The 16,811-nt window shown below is 36.2% G+C and overlaps 1 protein-coding gene across 1 annotated transcript in view; it reads left to right on the forward strand.

The window, feature by feature from the left end:
- The first annotated feature begins 2,174 nt into the window (after positions 1-2,174).
- ESCO1 (establishment of sister chromatid cohesion N-acetyltransferase 1) overlaps positions 2,175-16,811 on the forward strand; it is a 30,939-nt gene continuing 16,302 nt past the window's right edge. The window contains exons 1-6 of the mRNA XM_009695064.1: positions 2,175-2,280; positions 2,485-2,683; positions 3,269-4,640; positions 5,247-5,358; positions 6,724-6,787; positions 8,979-9,093. Of these exons, the coding sequence (XP_009693366.1) occupies positions 2,487-2,683; positions 3,269-4,640; positions 5,247-5,358; positions 6,724-6,787; positions 8,979-9,093 (1,860 nt within the window). The 5' untranslated portion in view covers positions 2,175-2,280; positions 2,485-2,486. The remainder of the gene's footprint in view (positions 2,281-2,484; positions 2,684-3,268; positions 4,641-5,246; positions 5,359-6,723; positions 6,788-8,978; positions 9,094-16,811) is intronic.

Genomic DNA, 16,811 nt, shown 5'->3' on the forward strand with positions numbered 1-16,811 from the left:
CACCGGGCCACGCTTGGAGGCCTTCCCTCGTCCTCTCGAGTCCGGGCGTGGGGTCTCAGCCGGGAGTTAAGGCGCGGGGGCTGCGAGGTTCTGCCGTGGCAGTCGGTGGGGGAGGCTCCTGGGTGAGACCCCAGCGCTCTGTCAAGGGGCTGAGCCCCCCGTCTCAGCAGAGACCAAGGCATCGCCCCTGCTTTAAGGACTTGAGGGTGTGGGAGGTGTGTGCTTCTGTTTTTCCTATACTTATTGCACCGAACCCTTTGACTGTTGTGTAGTTTGTTCTCGTACTTCTGTGTCTTCCCTTCTTTCCATAATCTGTTTTTTACTAGAGGGGACTTCTTCAGGGCAGAAACTGCCAGTTCTTGAATGTCTGGAAAAGTCCTTGCTGTGCTGTGCAAAGTGTTAGCAGGAAAGAAATGACTATCAAAGAGCTAGTTCTCTTTGTGGGAGGAGAGTGTATTTGTCAGTGTCCTGAGAAGCAATACCGGTGAGGGAAGGATTGTATCTTCTGGTTTGTACTTGAAAGTCTTTTCTGAGTATGCTATGTCATGTGGTTGAGAGTGACAGTGATGCCTGTATATATCTGGAAAAAAAACAAGACGGTCTAGGTGTATACAGTGTGTGTCGTGGTGTTCTCAATTTCCCAGAGTCAATGTCGTGCTCTAAACTAAGAGAATATAAGACCGAAGACTTATTCAGCAACTAGAGCTGTTATTTTCAGCGTGAGTGACTCTACTGTGGTTCTGACGGATAATCTTTGACTAGTGGAAACCTGCAGGCTTGCAAAGTGTCACGGAGCTCATGAGCTATTAGAAGTAAGGCATACAGATTCTGTTGCCTGCTTCTTAGGGAGAGACATGGAAATAGAACCATGAAAAGTGGTGTTAGAGATTTCTTCCCTGGATGGAATTAAAAAACATATCTCAAATATGAGTTGCTGGTCATGCAGCTTCTTTAAAGGAGAAAGTCAGAAGACAGCACTGGTGTCTGAAATTTGAGCGTTACCAGTCTTGTATGGTTAGAAGTGTCTTCATAAAAGAGTGAATAAATGAAAATGAAGTTAAGGACTATTTAAAGTCTGAAAGAAAAGAAAAAGTACAGGTCTTTACTTTTTCCTTTTGGATAATGAATAATTATTAAAAGGAGCTTAGTGTAAGTATTTTTCAAATTGTTAGACATGCATTTGTCAATCCTGGGAGGCTTACTGTAGTTGTGATGAAATTAAAGTATCTGGTCTGTATTATACAACTGGTAACTTAAAGTTCCTGTTTTACTTTAAAATCTGTCAAATTTAACATCAGATTAGTTTGAAAAATAATATAATTTTTACAAAAATATTTGTCAGCCTGTCAGTGGCAAAAAGATAATTCTGGACCTAAAAAGGTGACACGAAGTTCTGAGCACTCAATCTTCCAGTAAACTTAATTTAAAAAAGATACCAGTGAAACTCTGCTGAACAATTATTATGCCATAATACAAAGACAATGTCTTTGAATAAGAGAACTTAAAAGTTTCAGAAGCCACAAATAGATGTGAAAGGTGTGGTCAACCAAATCTGTGAAGACTTTTTACTGAGGATCTCTGCTAGTTTTCAGACTGTAGTGCAGGTTAACTTCTGCATCGTGAACATCATTTCAGTTCTCATGACGACATCACCTTTAACTGCCCAAGGCAAATGTCTGAAATAATGCTACTTGCTAGGCTTTCTGTCTCTGATTTGTAGCTTAAGTCATATTAGAAGGAACAGTTATAGGTGGTTGCTGACGTCTACGAAATTCTGTAGTAGCAGCCACAAAACATAGTGGAGTCTAATGTACTTAATCACTGTTGCAGTGAGGCACAGGATTGACAGTAAGCCCACTTTTTTGCGAGCTATGAAAGGGAGCAGCATACTATTTTCTGGAAAAATGTGAAAGACTGAGAAATTTCCTTTCGAACAGCACTATTATCTGCCACCTTTTGAAAGGTAAAAGGGTAATGCTTAAGATAGCAAAATGCCAGGAATTGTTGGATATGGAAATAAAATTTGTGAGTTGTTTGGTTTTTTTGTCGATTATCAAAGAAACTTTGAAGGTAAGCATTGTTTGGAGGGATGGAAGAGGGTGGAAATGCCAAATTCAGAGTCTGAGAAGGAAGTTAATAAAGTGCTTACTGCATGAACATTTTATATTCTTCATAGGTGGCATGAAACGTCCTGTTCGTAAGCATATACATAAGGAATGCTCTTGGCACACCTTGATAAGTTACTTTGGCCTAAACATCGATTGCCTCTTGTAAAAACCTGTAAGTAAAATAAATGTAATTTGATTTGGGATGGCTTTGATGCGTTGTTTCTGATCACAGTTAGCATGATCTGCCTCTAAAAAGAAAAGTGAATATCAGTTACCTTATTTTGTAAAACGGGCATATCTTTGGTTGTATTAACTGACACTGTAACAACAGTTGGCAAAAGACTTTAAAATCTGAATCAATTACTGTGTTTTACAGAAATGGCAGCTCAGAAAAGGAAGTCTATGTTAGTAGAGCCTTCTGCTAAACGTCCAAAGCTGGACAAGAACAGCAAACAGTCATCGGTGAAGAAGGAAAAAGAGGTGTCAGATACAAAACATGTCTCAAATAAATCAAAGTCTAATCAGTGTGCAGTGCAGGAGAAAACTGTACTCAAAACCTCTGTCAAATCAAACAGGTCAGTGACAAAATAAGTAATTATTCTAGGTTATCTTCATAGACTAAATGAGTGCAGAAACAATCTGAATGAATTTGAGTTAAAGGTACAACTAAATAGTTAAATAGTACTAGCAGGAGGATCAGCCTTAAATCATTAAGTATGATATCTGCTACATGATCTTTCTCTGGAAACATGTTAGTGTCTTGAAATCCAGAAAGACTTCCTCCAAAAATATTTCTGAAGCGAAAATATGAGCTAATATTTTCTATATGAGTTTGTTAGTCTGTATGAGCCAATACTTCATTTGAAAGCCACAAGTGTCAACAATTAAAAACTGCTGGAGATGTTAAAAAGCATTCATCTGGGGTTCATAGTTCAGTCTTGCCATGCATAAAAAACATTAAGTAATACACTAAAGAGTAACCAGGTGGAAGTGAAGTCTTTTTAGAATGATTCTACAGAAAATTCTAAAAGTATTGAGGGTGTAAGATCTAGTGTTTTAAAAAAGAAAAGAAAAAAAAAAGAGGCAGAGGTTAGTAGGAATGAGTCTATGACAAATTCTACTTTCTGGATGCTGAAAAAATAATTATTTGAATGTTTCAGTGGCAACGCCAGTGAGCCTGAAGTAGGAACGCGCATGACTACAAGATCGTCAGGATTCAACTTGAATAATAGAACAATACCTGACAAGAAGGTCCAAGAGCAACCTAAATCTACAAAAAATAAGGAGGTATGCCAGAAAAAATCTGTTCAAGAAATTCCTAAGTCAAAATGCATAATTGCGCCAAATGAGCCAGTAATGAGGAGATCACAGAGACTGCAGCAGTTAACACATGTACATGTACCAGCAAGATCCCTGCGCAACAGAGAAGTTAAAGAAGAAAAAGTTTTGGAAGTTAAACAAAGTAGCCAGGCAAAAAGACACACTCACAGTGTTGCAACAAAAGTACTTAAATCTGCTGGAGAGAAGACGGAACAGAAAAACACAAAAATAAAGCCAAGCAATACAAGTGAGGATAAAGAAATACACGTAGAAGTGACCAGCTCTCTGAAAGAGAAAAAATGTAAAGCAGACAATAAAAATGATAATTCCAACAGCTTTCAACACAACCTTCAAGGGTCATCGTTATATCCTGATGGGAGTCTTGAGGAAGTTAAGAAAGACCAAACCAGCCCTGTATGTCCTATTCCTAGCAACGCAACGAAAGTGGAAACAGATTCTCTTAAGCCAAGTTCTAAGACAGTAACTAAGGAAAAGCAACAAACGCATCAGAACATAAAAACCAGTACAAAACCAAAAAAGATTTCACAGCCATCTGTAAGTGAAACAAATGTGGCTGATCAGCCAGAGAGTGATGCGAAATCCAAAAGGGTAAGCATCCTTGAACTTTGTGAAGAAATTGCAGGTGAGATTGAGTCAGATACAGTAGAGGTGAAAAAAGATTCCCCTAACGCAGAGTATAGCAAAACAGAAGAAAAGCATGCCAACATACAGCTTCAACAAAGTGAAATGCTTACTCAGAAAGAACCCAGTCAAAGTACTCAATGCAAACGTTTTTTCCCTAGCAAAAAAGCAATGCCTGTCAAATGCACTCTCAATGGTAGAAATAATTCCTCAAACAAAAACTCTAAATGGACCAAAATTAAATTACTGAAAGCTAGTAACATGAAACAAAGTAACTTAAATTCTGCAAATGCCCCCAAGCTTGCTTTGTTGAAAGATTACCCTGAAGTTTCAGAGGCAAATCAAATAGCTACAGAAGCAGAGCTTTTGAAGGCAGAAGACAAGCTGTCAATAACAAGACTCTCTGAGAATGAAAGTACAACTTGTGTGCAGGAGAAATCCAATGCTTCATCTGAAGGAGCAGGAGCTAAAGAAGTGACATTAGAAATAAAACAGCCCACAAAGAGAGGTGCAGAAAATGGTGTGTTGCGTAATTTGACAAAACATTTCTGTGAGCCAAGACCAGATGAGGTAAGTAATTTTAATTGTGGTGTATGGTGGGAGGGTGTTCTAAATCTGTTCTGTTTTCTGAGAATGCCATGCTCAGAAAGTTTAACAATTACTTTATTTTACAGTAACTTAAAATTTTCAAACGCATTAACGATCTTTGACTGGTGTGTTGTCATAAATGGAACGATAGTAAGCTGAAAAATGAATCTGTTCCACCCTCCTGAGTTCTGTTGATCGATAAAATTTCCTGCTGGAGCCGGAGGTTGTACAGATTCATATGGACGCTTTTTGATGACTTAAGCTTGCATAGCTGTTGTGTTCTGAAAAGGTGTATTAAAAGAAATGGGAAGGAAGTGTTCTCTATCTGAATGAACTTCTATTAAAATATAAGATTTTAAGGACAAAGGTGTTCTATAGGAAGTATTTTACAAGCTTATATTTAAAATCAAACAGATCTTTTGCAAAATCAGTGCCACAAACTTCAATATGGACTGGCTAATCATTGCATTTGTTTGCTTAAAATAATGTAGGAATCAGAAAACTGGTGCTATATTCAACCTTTTGCTGATAGGTTAGAGGCGTTAAATAGTTCATTGTTTTTTATTTAATGTTTTCTGTTTTGTTTAGAACTTTCGATTACATTTGGAATCAAGTCCAGAAAGTTCTCCAGTAAAGTATGTTACAGCTCCTAAACCACCAAAACAATTAAAAAAAGAACCCGGAGAAAGTGAACCTCAAGGTAACTGCTACTAATTTTTCCTCTTCTTCTGACCAGTTTTATGGGAAGCATAAGGCCTCCTTTCAGATGAGTGTTTCACAGAATAAGGTACAGTTGGTGCAGAACTAAACTTCTGAGATTGGAACTGTTCAGTTTCTTTTGTTCATATTTCTTTGTGTGTCGCACCCTGGCCACTTGAGTAGCAGCGAATGTCCTTTTATCTCTGGGCTGTGTCGTGGGAAAGAGAGGTATCTGCTTTTCTGCCCAGCTCTGCTTTTAGTGCATCTTTGTGCTTTATGCATGAATATTTTAATGCTTAAATATGCTCCATATGAGTAAAAGTGAAGTGATGACTAAAAAAAAACAAAAACAAAAAAGAAACAAAAAACAAACAGAAAAAACCCTCAACCAAATCTTTCCTTTTCCATGTAATAAAGTAGTAAAACTTCCATGTTTCATTTGGGTTCTTCTCTTGGATTGGTTTCTGATAAGGATTCTCTGTTGGTTACTGCTTGCTTCGACTAAGTGTCTGCATTTTTTTCTCCTAAATTGTTCTACTTGATCTTGACCTAATTACTAATTGAGTAATCACTCTCCTGTTTTTATTACATAGTCTTCATTTATCTGCCTGTCAATGCAATTTGTCAAACCTTATGATGAGTGTGATGTGAATATTTTGACTCAAGTACTTTTGACTAAGAAATATTATCACTGGATCACTAACATACCTCTTCATTAACTTCCCTCTTGATATTTCATACTTTTGCTTTTGGGTTTTTGGTTTGTTGGGGTTTTTGGTTAGTTTTGTTCCGTTTGATTTTTATTTTTTTTCCTTTTTTTAAAATCTGAACCTGATATTAAGTGCATTTTTTAAGTATTTAGCTTTACTAAATAGTTTGGGTTTTTTTCCTGCCATTGTAGGGTATTTTTGAAGGGCAAAATACTCCAATTGTACTGTTAGGAAAAACTTTTTTACATTCTCTTTCTTTTGCTATTCTTGATTATTTCTTTTCCTGAAGTGTTACAGAACACACCTGAGATGGGGGCGTACTATACATTTATGATTCTAATATTATATGTAGAGCTATTTATATGGGTGTTGGTATAAACAGATTTAAACTCCTGTGTAGTTGCATTACTGGCTTTGTTTAGCTGGTGGCAAACTGCTCTGCAGAACTGCTGTGGAAATGTTGAAGAAAATTGCCTTTTTTTTAAAGTATATGTGGAGAAACGTTTGAATACTGCCTCAAGGTTGCATCTTCTTTTATTGGCCGTGAACAAATTGCAACATTGTCTCGAATATGTTATTGCAAATCACTATTTGCGTAGCTCAAATTTCCTTTGCAACTAAGAACTGTGTAATGACGTTACAATCTTTGATTATAGGTTTGGCTCCCAAGCAGTTGACGCAAACTTCATTTACAAATCAAACTTCTGAAACTGAGAACAGGTATAGTATTTCATACATTATGAAATTACAGTAACCTTCCATAGCGTTATGAGAGGTTTTATTGTAAGACTAACTGTCCTGTTGTCTCTCAGCCTCAACTTTCAATTTCAGATAAGTGACTTGTCCTTTGTAAAACTAGACTTTTATTTTACCCAGTAATTAAGGGATATTTTTACTTTGTTAAGAAAATTATTAAGTAAGATATTTGTAACTCTACCTTTATTTTTAAAAGTAGAATTTAACAGAGTTGGGAAAACATTTCTATTGATGTCTGTTCCTCAAATCAGATGATAACTGGACAGTGTGGGAAGGGTTTACCACATGCTTTTCTGAATTTATTTACTGATATACTGAATTATTTGACTGACTTCTGGAAGAGTTTTCCAATTCTTAAATTATGGGAGTTTTATATATATGGAATCTTTTTGGGTGGGGAAGAGGGAGTTTATTTTGGGATTGTTTTGTGATTGCTGTGAAATGAAGGTGTCAGCTGCCATATAAAAAATGATTCTTGTTCTTACTACTAACTAAATTGTTCTTACTACTAATAGTTCAAATTTACATTTTATCCTTGATCACGTTGACTGCTGTAGTTTTTGAACAATTCTGATATAGTCTCTGGTTTTGGCCAATTACAAGCTAAAGATAGTAATTTCTTTATACCTAATACCTTGAACAGCAATGTCGTTGGCACAGTGGTTAGTCTATTGGTACTGTTTTCTGTAGTCATAATGGAGACAAGATAAAATGATGCAGTTAATTTTCAGTACATCTGTCTGAGGCCAGGTGAACAATTCTGACTAACCAGCCCTTTTGTTCATGTTCAAAAACTCTGCTGCTATGGGATTTCACAGAATGGTGGTAAGGTAGATGTAAAACTGGTTAAATGAATATTTTTAGATTTTTTCAATAAATATTACAATAGCTTTGATTTTTTTCATATTTTTATTCTCAACTGCCAAACAGCTTTGTGGTATCTACTCAAATTTATTATACTTTATTAGCTGAACAAGCCCATATTGCTTCACTGTTATATGGATATATATTTTTCCTGGGAGAGCTTTCTTATCCTGCTTTCCATACGCTATCCAAGATTTAAGCCATTGTTCTTTCTGTGGTACCCCTGCCATAACACAGAATAATGTGCATATCTACAGTGTAGCTCTCTTTAGGGTTTTGTAAGAAAAGGTTGCAGTGGGAAAAGGCAAACCATGAAGTAGCTACTTAATGCAAATTTTGGAGCACGTGATAGGAATAAAAAAAATTAGCTCTGATTTAGCACAGAAATGCTGTTTTAAAACAGTCTGGCAAGAGCTTTTACTTTTGAAGAATCTCACTGATTTAACCTGCTACATGCACTACAGCAGCTGCTACAATTGAGTGTTTGGCCCTGTATCCTTAGTTTGCTCAGAAACAGAAAATATGTAAAAGCTTTTTGTGTATTTTGAGTATTTTTGTGTGTGCGTTACTTTGGTGATCTCCGCAAGTTTTATCCAAACCTGGAAATTTTACCCCTGAATATAGTAGCAAGTTCATAGAATAACTTTGTTGTCGATGTATTATAGTACTTTCCAGTGTTTCTTTCAGTCATAACAAGGGGAAACTTAAACTGAATGAGAGATTCCAGTGATACCCATCCACTTATTTCTCAGGTCCTCTTCTCCCTCCCTTCACTGCCAGCCATTAGAAGAGAATAAGTTTGAATTGAATTTGAGAGATTTATGACGTCTGTTTTGTATTGCCCACTTACATTTATGAGAATATTTACATAGTCTGCTTTAGCAGCCTGATGTATGATACTTAAACCTAGAAACCTAAACCTTACATAGGAAATACATAGTGTTAGGCACCATCGGTCATGCTCTGAAAATGCCTCAGTCATATTCTTGTGTTAATGCTTGTGACTAACCTACCCCACTTGATGATAAATTTAGTCTTTTACATTTTATCATTAAAACAAATTAGGCTAGTAACTAGACTAGTCACAAACGCTATTTTTTTGGTTAATCCTTTTATTTCCTTATTTTTCCATTTGAATTACAAATTAAAATACATAGGACTGTGTTTTGGGTAATTAACTTGGATTTGCATCTCGTTATATTTCAGTTATACTAATCACAACAGCTTTGAGTATCTGGGATGACATATATAAGCAGTCCCTTTTTGACATGAAATATATTTATATTTCAAGGGTTCCATTGTCAAATCCTTCATTAGCATCAAAATGCAGTAACTTCCTACCATCTGAGGAACACATTCAGAAGCTAAAAGAAGCAGGAAAAGATGGTGATAAGCAGCTGATCATAGTAAGTAATACCCTTTTAGTAAGACTTATAGCTTTTCGAAGAGATTACTTTTGAATTTACAGTGCTGTGTTTTTTATGAACTCGTCTAAAAATCATTACTCATACATACTACTATTACCACTGTAAATGATTTGTGAAAGTAGAACCTGTACTAGATTGTCATTGAAAGTTGATGGAAAAATGGTGGCAGACAGACTTAGCATTTAAACCTGATTCTTGTTAGAACAAATTTCTCCATTTTTTTTAATAGAATGGCTATTCAGTAAAAATATCGTTGTTTTGGGGAGAATGAATTTGCCTTTACTTCTGTACAAAATCTCAGTTTCTTAAAATGTCAGAATTATAGGGGGAGATGCATCTGGCAGACTGTATGCAAAACTAATATCAACAGATTTATTTGTGCATCATGGAAATGTCCATTGTTGAGAGACAAACTTAAAGATTTTCCTGTGGATGCACTCATTTTCACCATAATATTTAAGCAGCAATACTGGTTTGGTTATTTGTTCTTACCCTTTTTGCTATTAGCTACCAAATGCAGGTATCTCTTTTAAAACAAGAAAATGCGAAATGAGAAGGAAGAGAATGACACACAGTGGTTTTTCTTTTCTTGTAGAGTCACACAACTTGATAGTGAAACAATTGGAGTTTTTGTTTGTGTTTTGTTTTGTGTTTTTAATAATCCACACATCAGATAATCCTTGAGAAATGAAAGGCTGGAGCTGGGAAGCTACAGAGAGAGAGGAATCCAGGCCATTAGGAAGGAGGACTTCTTCATAAGAAGTAAGCTTCTTATGAAATTACACCCTCTCACCTATGTAACTGGCGGTCATGCTAAATTGCGTTTTTTTTTCATGTAATACATGGATTATACACATGAAGATATTAACTGAACTAAACTCAGGTCATTCTGAACACTCTCTTGTATCCATACTGAAATTTTTTAAAATTGGAGCTTCTGAGAACTAAATTGATAAGCGTATCCTTAATTTGCCTAAAGTGATACAAATCTAGGCACTTGAATGCCCAGTCACAGGGTGGTAAATGAACCATATCTAATGTTTAGGAAGTATTTCAGCTATTGCCTCTTTGAAGCTCATTTTACCAACAGAGTTAAAATGCATGATTAGATATCTTGACTATATTAAAAGGACTGTAAGAGTATTCCTTTTCATTTCAATAAAGCGATCTTAATTTTTGCTTATACAGTAATAGAACTTGACTGAAGAGTTGCTAGCATCTTTGACAAGAAGAAACACATGACTTTCTGCTTTTAGCTACTGAAGAGAGTTGTGTAGCTCTCATCTACAGTATTCATACAAAGACATTTTTTGTAACTTATCACCTATGCTGGTAGTATTCTTGTTTTCAGCCCAAATTAGGAGAATAATATTTTTTCCCTAGGTATTCAACAGTAAAAGTTTTAAGTTATTTACCTAGCAGAATTTCAGAGTGTAAAGAATGGGTCATCAATGAAGAACACTAGGGAAAATGGGAGAGACCTAGTTTCTTGTTTTCTGTGTATATTTCTGGTAAGTGCAAGTGAGCGCTATATTTAATTTTTAAATGTGAAAGTAACAGCTTTGTAATATCTAATATATTTCAGCACTTCATACGAATCTAATTCACTTTGATTTCATTGAGTTCAGAGTAGGCTTTTTATTGTGTTGAAAGGGCATTTTGGTAATGCCTGTAGTTCATCTTGCCAAAAAAGCATTAGGTAAGGTATTGCTCTGTTGTTATTTTACCTGTGGGAAAACTGCTTTTAGCATTATCAAAAGGTATAGAGAAACCCAAATATTTGTTAAGCCATTTTGTAAAATACTACCCTTGGCATTAGTTACTGTGGAGACAAGACATAGTTACCTCTAGAATAGTTTGTGCTAGCATGTGGAGGGGAAAAATTGCTAAACTGACTTCTAAAGTACAAGACTTTGCTTGTAGAAATACTCAAAAGATTGGGGATTAAATGCATGTAATAAAATAAGGTACATCTCGTAATCAGTAGTTTTGTTTGCAAAACCATGGTGAATGTGGATTCTGAATGGACTTTTTTTTGGAGAAGTGGGGGAAAGTGTTTTCAAAGGTGTTTTAAGTACTTCTGTAATGATCCTCTGAGAATAGAGAAAAGATTTATTTGGTTTAAAAGCTGTTCAGGTTGAAATTTCTTCTGTACAGACAGCAGTCTTACTACACACAGTCAAGTCACTTAAATTAGCATTTATAGTGTCTGTAAAAAATTTTATAGTTAATAGCTAGAAATCGTTTTTATTTCAAGTTTCTGGCACATTGTATTAAGAGAAGCAGTTTCATTATTCTTCTTTACCTTGAACAAAGTTGGAAAGTCATGCTTTTATTCTTAGCAAGGAACATTTAACTTACACTTTGTTACACTTTTAAAAAAAATTAAATGCCTGGAAGGTGCAATTTTGGGCTCTGTACTGTGAGATTTGATTCTTCTGGAGATCTGTCAAGCCAGTCCATCTTAATGTATGTGCAGAATCCTTTTTTTCCTTTTTGTAACTGAAGCAGAAAAACAGTTGTGCTTAGTTTGACTCAGAGTCACCGCATGATACACTATCTTTGTTTTGCTGGTTTTTTGCTGTTGAATTTTCCTAGTCTTTTTTATTTAAGTTTGACATCTGTCCTTTTAATTGCTTTTACAGGATCTGAGGCTCAGAGTCTGGGATGTTACAATATTGTCTGTGTATTCTAACCTTTTCATTTCCTGAGCTATTTTTAGAGAGATGTTATGGTAAAACTAGTCTTTGTTTTCCACAATGTGCTTTATTTTTTTTTATATTTAATCCTTAAAGATGTATCTTACGTTCCTTCTCCCACAAGGTTGCTATAATGAATAGATTCATTTTCTATTTCTCTTAAGTAATACAATCTTTAATAAGCTTTAAGGCTATATGGCTGTAACAGAAGTAAAATAATACAACTTCCATTTGTAGAAGAAATACTTAGTAGCTGTACTTGCACCATTCTCTTTCTTGGTACACATGATGTAGTTATCTGAACAGCTTTCAAACATAAAATTATCTTCATTTTGTAGAGGTACAATTAAGGCAAAGGATGAGTTGTTTCTGTTTTCTTCAGATTTGCTTACTGTCACACATCTTAAGAAGCAAGTGTCTTCAGAGTGTAGAGCTTCAGCTGAAAACAGCAAGGAATCTAAAGCTGCAACAAACTTCATAAAACAAACAGTGACGGGAAACAATGTGTTTGAAGTGATGTCCAAAGATTTAGGTTCAGACCGAGGAGAGTATGATTTGTTTTTCTGAAGGAAAGAAATTAAGTTTGAGGCTAAAAATATATTATGGTCCAAATCTGTGACTTGGTGTTCAGAGTAGTATGTTCTGACTATTTGTGAACTGCACCCTCTTACACTTCAGTTAAATGTTTAGTTGGTAGTTTGACAGGTTACATGAAGCTCCATATTGGAAGTTTTATAGAGTAATGCCCTAAAATTGTTCTTTACTTTCCAAGTACTTGACTCTGATGTGCAAATATGAGGACTTGAATATGAAATCATCTATCATTTAACTTCTGAAATGGAAAGAAAAACAAATGTACAAAGCATATGTTTTCAATTTTCATAAAATGAGATATGCTTTACATCCAAGCCAAGGAAAGTCAGCTGTTTGCTTCTTGTAAGAATTCTGCTTGCCTGTCAGATCTAGGACAAAATTTTGACCATAAGAATAGGAATTGATAGAAGCATTAATGCTATAAGGAATGTTCTAAATAATGACCTATGAGGTACAGGGATATTTCTTCCATTTTATGCCACTAGGGAGGCATGTTCCTTTGAAAATTAAGCTAGTCTTTTGAAAATGATACTCACCAATTTTAGGAAAGAATGTATAAAAAGAATGGACAGCGAAAACAAGTCACTGAAGTGATAAAAAGATAGATTAGAGTTACAGAGACTTTTCTGTCTTTCTAGAGATCAGAGTTAATGCCTGGATGTGAGCAAACATGATTAAATGTAGGTGATCTTTATAAGTATCAGCAAATGCATGGATCAGGATCGCTTCATGGAAGGTGCTTTTGATTCTGAGGTCTGAATTAGTGCTATATGTGGAAGTGATGTGCAGGCTAATTCAGTTTACACACTTGGATATCATACTCGAATTTTTCCTTACATATATTTTGGTTAAACTTGAACATAGTTTCCTGTTTGACTGAAATAGGTAATATATGAAAGAAGTATTTGATTTAAGCTGAAAACACAATCCTCAGTGGAAATAATAAGTGTAAAAGTGATTTCTTATGAGCCTGAAGAAGGTTGCATAACGATCATTTAAGGTTGCTGTTTTCTTCCTTAAACTGGTATAGTCCGGTTGGCAGTTTCTCTTGAAGAATTGGAGAGTGGCTTTTGGGCAATGTTTTGTTGTTCACATTAGTTAAGTACTGCCTCTTTTCTTTCATGTAATCCCAGTAAAAAATAAGGCAGTGGTTACTGTATAAGTGTCTGGGGAAGGAGTTTGGTAGTTGAGAGCAGTCACTCTTCCTTTCTTCCCACACAAATCTTACCCTTTGGGGCAGCTCTACTCATAGAGCGACAGTAAAGGCCATCTTTGCTTTCTATCACTCCTTCCCATTTTTACTTCACTGCAGCAGCCCAGCTTTGTCTAGCAAATTCAGGTGGGTTGTGTTCAGTGTCCTTTGTCCTGAAGGTGAGAATGTTTTGTAAGGTTACCTGGGGCCCTCATACAGGAATTCAGGCACCAAGGCTACTAACACTGTGTTGTGGGTTAACCTTGGCAGGCAGCTAAGCACCATGCAGCTGCTTGCTCACTCCCTCCAAGTAGGACTGGGGAGAAAACTCGTGGGTTGACATAAGGACAATTTAATCGGTAAGGCAAAAGCTGTGTGTGCAAGCAAAGCAAAATAAGGAATTCATTTACTACTTCCCATCAGCTTGCAGGTGTTTAGCCATTTCCAAGAAAGCAGGACTTCATTGTCTGTAACAGTTGGGAAGACAAACACCGTAACTCCAAACGTTCTCCCCATCCTCCCTCTTTCCCCCAGCTTTTGTTGCTCAGCGTGATGTGGTGGTATGGGATGTCCCTTTGGTCAGTTGGGGTCAGCTGTCCCGGCTGTGTCCCCTCCCAACTTCTTGTGCATCCCCAGCCTCTTCGCTGGCACAGCAGCATGAGAAACAGAAAAGACCTTGATGCTGTGTAAGCACTGTGCAGCAATTGCTAAAACATCCCTGTGTTATCAACACTGTTTTGGTCACAAATCTAAAACATAGCACCAGAGCAGCTGCTGTGAAGGAAATTAACCTTATCCCAGCCCAAACCAGTACACATTAGAACACTTGCTGTAATATTCTTGAATAATGTTTTTATATGGGTTGAGAACAGATTAATTGTCCATTGTAAATATTGTGCAGATTTGGTTTTTTAACTTTGTATTTTTTCATATTGCTTTGGCTAATGACCAGTGAGGATATCGTTTCATGATTATAATGACCCTCCATTTTCATTTTTCAAATATGTTAAATAAAATTAGATACATCACAATTCTGAAAGTTTCAAGTTGATCCTTTGGCTAAAGTAGCTTTTCAGAAAGATGGATACTGGTGATTTTTTTTTTTTTGTTTTGGGTTGGGTTTTTTTGTTAAATTCCACAGTCTCTATTTTGAAGTGAAACTTGTTTCTGATATGGGTCATGTCTTCTGGTCCTTCTGGTCAGCAAGGGGATCTACCTATCAGCTTCAGTCTTGAATGCATCTTTCGTTGAAATAGCATTCTTTGACTTTTTCATTTTCTGTGGAGAGCCCAAAAATCTTTGTGTTGTTCCTTCCTGCTCTTCTTGTATTTCCTTTCCAGCCTGCCTGTTTCTATGGCTGGGTTTTATTCTTTGTTCTGTGAAAAGGCTAGAGGAAAAAATAATCTTCCTCTAACTAACACTAGGTAATCAAGAAGGAGGTGACCTAATCTGTGCCTGAAGAGAGAGGGAAAAAAAAAAGGGCCCCTTTTCATCTCCTACAGAGGCACCAAATGCCTTTTTTGCTTGCAGGGCTCCTTATTCCAATATGGAGGATCAGCAGACATGCACCTTCTCAAAGAAGATGTTGGTAAGACTTTTCTTTCTGTCTAACGCAGAATTAAGAAACCCTTCCAGAGATTAAGGCAACGTTGTCGCAATGTTCAATTACAGTTAGCCTTGAAAGAGTGGATCTCATATATCCTGTGATTATATTAATGAGGATTGCCTGAGATGTCGGGAATACCTAATTGCCCTCTACAGGTGCAGAATTTGCTTAGGAAATAAAAGTATCCTTGCTCTCTATTGTTACTGTTAGAAAATTGAGTTTTAACTAGAGTAACACATTTTTCTGCTGCAACCCCACAGTTTCTTAAATACTGTTCTGGAAAACATTTCTCATAAATTCTGAGAATCAAACCTCTACTTCTTTTGCTAGTTGTGACAACTTGACAGTTTATTCTCCAGTTCCCAATATCTGATGTTTGCTGAGAAAATGCTTTGTTTGCTTTCCCCAAAGATCCCAGTTTTAAGTTTTTATTTACTCTCATATGTGGTGCATAAGGTGTTCTTGGGTTGTGGTTTGTTTTTTGTTCTCTTTGTTTTTTTCATTCCTCCCTCCCCATTGGGAAGGACTGGCAAACTTTAATGCAGTATTATTGTTTGGGAGCACTTTCTTCTTCTTGATGCATGCCCTTTCCACTTTTGCTTATGCAATGACATCAGGTTAAAAATAGATTCTGTAGATGTTTTATTAAAGTACAAAAGCACATTCTTCATAATTCCTGACTTTAGTTTGCATGTCCTGGTTTTTTTGTTGTTATTGTAGTCTGCATTGGATTTACAAAGCTGCTTTTTTGTTGTTGTTGTTGTCTGAAGCAGTGTGTCCTGTTTTGTGGCTTTGAAATAGTACTTTAGTTACACAAGAAGGCCATCTTCTTTGCTGCCCTCAGGATGCTGTAAAGTATTTGCTAAAAAGTATAGTCTGCATTTGTTAGGGCTACAGAACTGAGAACATTTCTTTAGATACTACACTGTGTTTTTTCTGATAATTCACATAACAGGTTTTTAATATTAACCTCTGTGTGTAGAGCATTGATACAACTAAATGCATTTAAAGATAGTGAGATCAGTGAAATCCTTAAAAAAACAAAAACCAAACCAAAAATCCACCTGAAAAGCCAAACCCACTGATGCCAGCAACATCCATGAAAGTCAGACTGTAAAGTACGATAAGGCAGTACTATTCTTGGGACATCATCTGTTCCTGGAGACTTGCAAACCAGCATATGTGTTTACAAGGGAAGATGGGATGAGCTAAGGAGCCTGGCAGCTTTGAGGATATCCTGGCCTCAGATTTTTTTGATGACTTCTACATGGCTAGGCTTTTTTTCAGCTTGAGATTTTTGGTAGTAAACTAATAGATACTTCAGCTTAAATACCTTTAGCTTCTTGATCATTTGAACAGAAATTGTTTCATGAGGCTTACTGCAGTACTGATATGTGCTAAGTATTTTAAGAGTTGCTTTATGTAGCTGATTTTCTCATTTACATGTCTTATTTTTTCTGAAGTATGTTCCAAGCATCGAAGTAGATTTCCTCTTCACTTATCCTACCCTAGATATAAGGGATATATTCTCCATCTTCAAGACAGGAATTACTAGGTTTCGTTCAATTGGTTCATCTTAAGATAATCGCCATACATCATCCTTCCT

This window comes from Cariama cristata, unplaced genomic scaffold, assembly GCF_000690535.1.
Source record: "Cariama cristata isolate BGI_N322 unplaced genomic scaffold, ASM69053v1 scaffold7232, whole genome shotgun sequence".
NCBI lineage: Eukaryota > Metazoa > Chordata > Aves > Cariamiformes > Cariamidae > Cariama > Cariama cristata.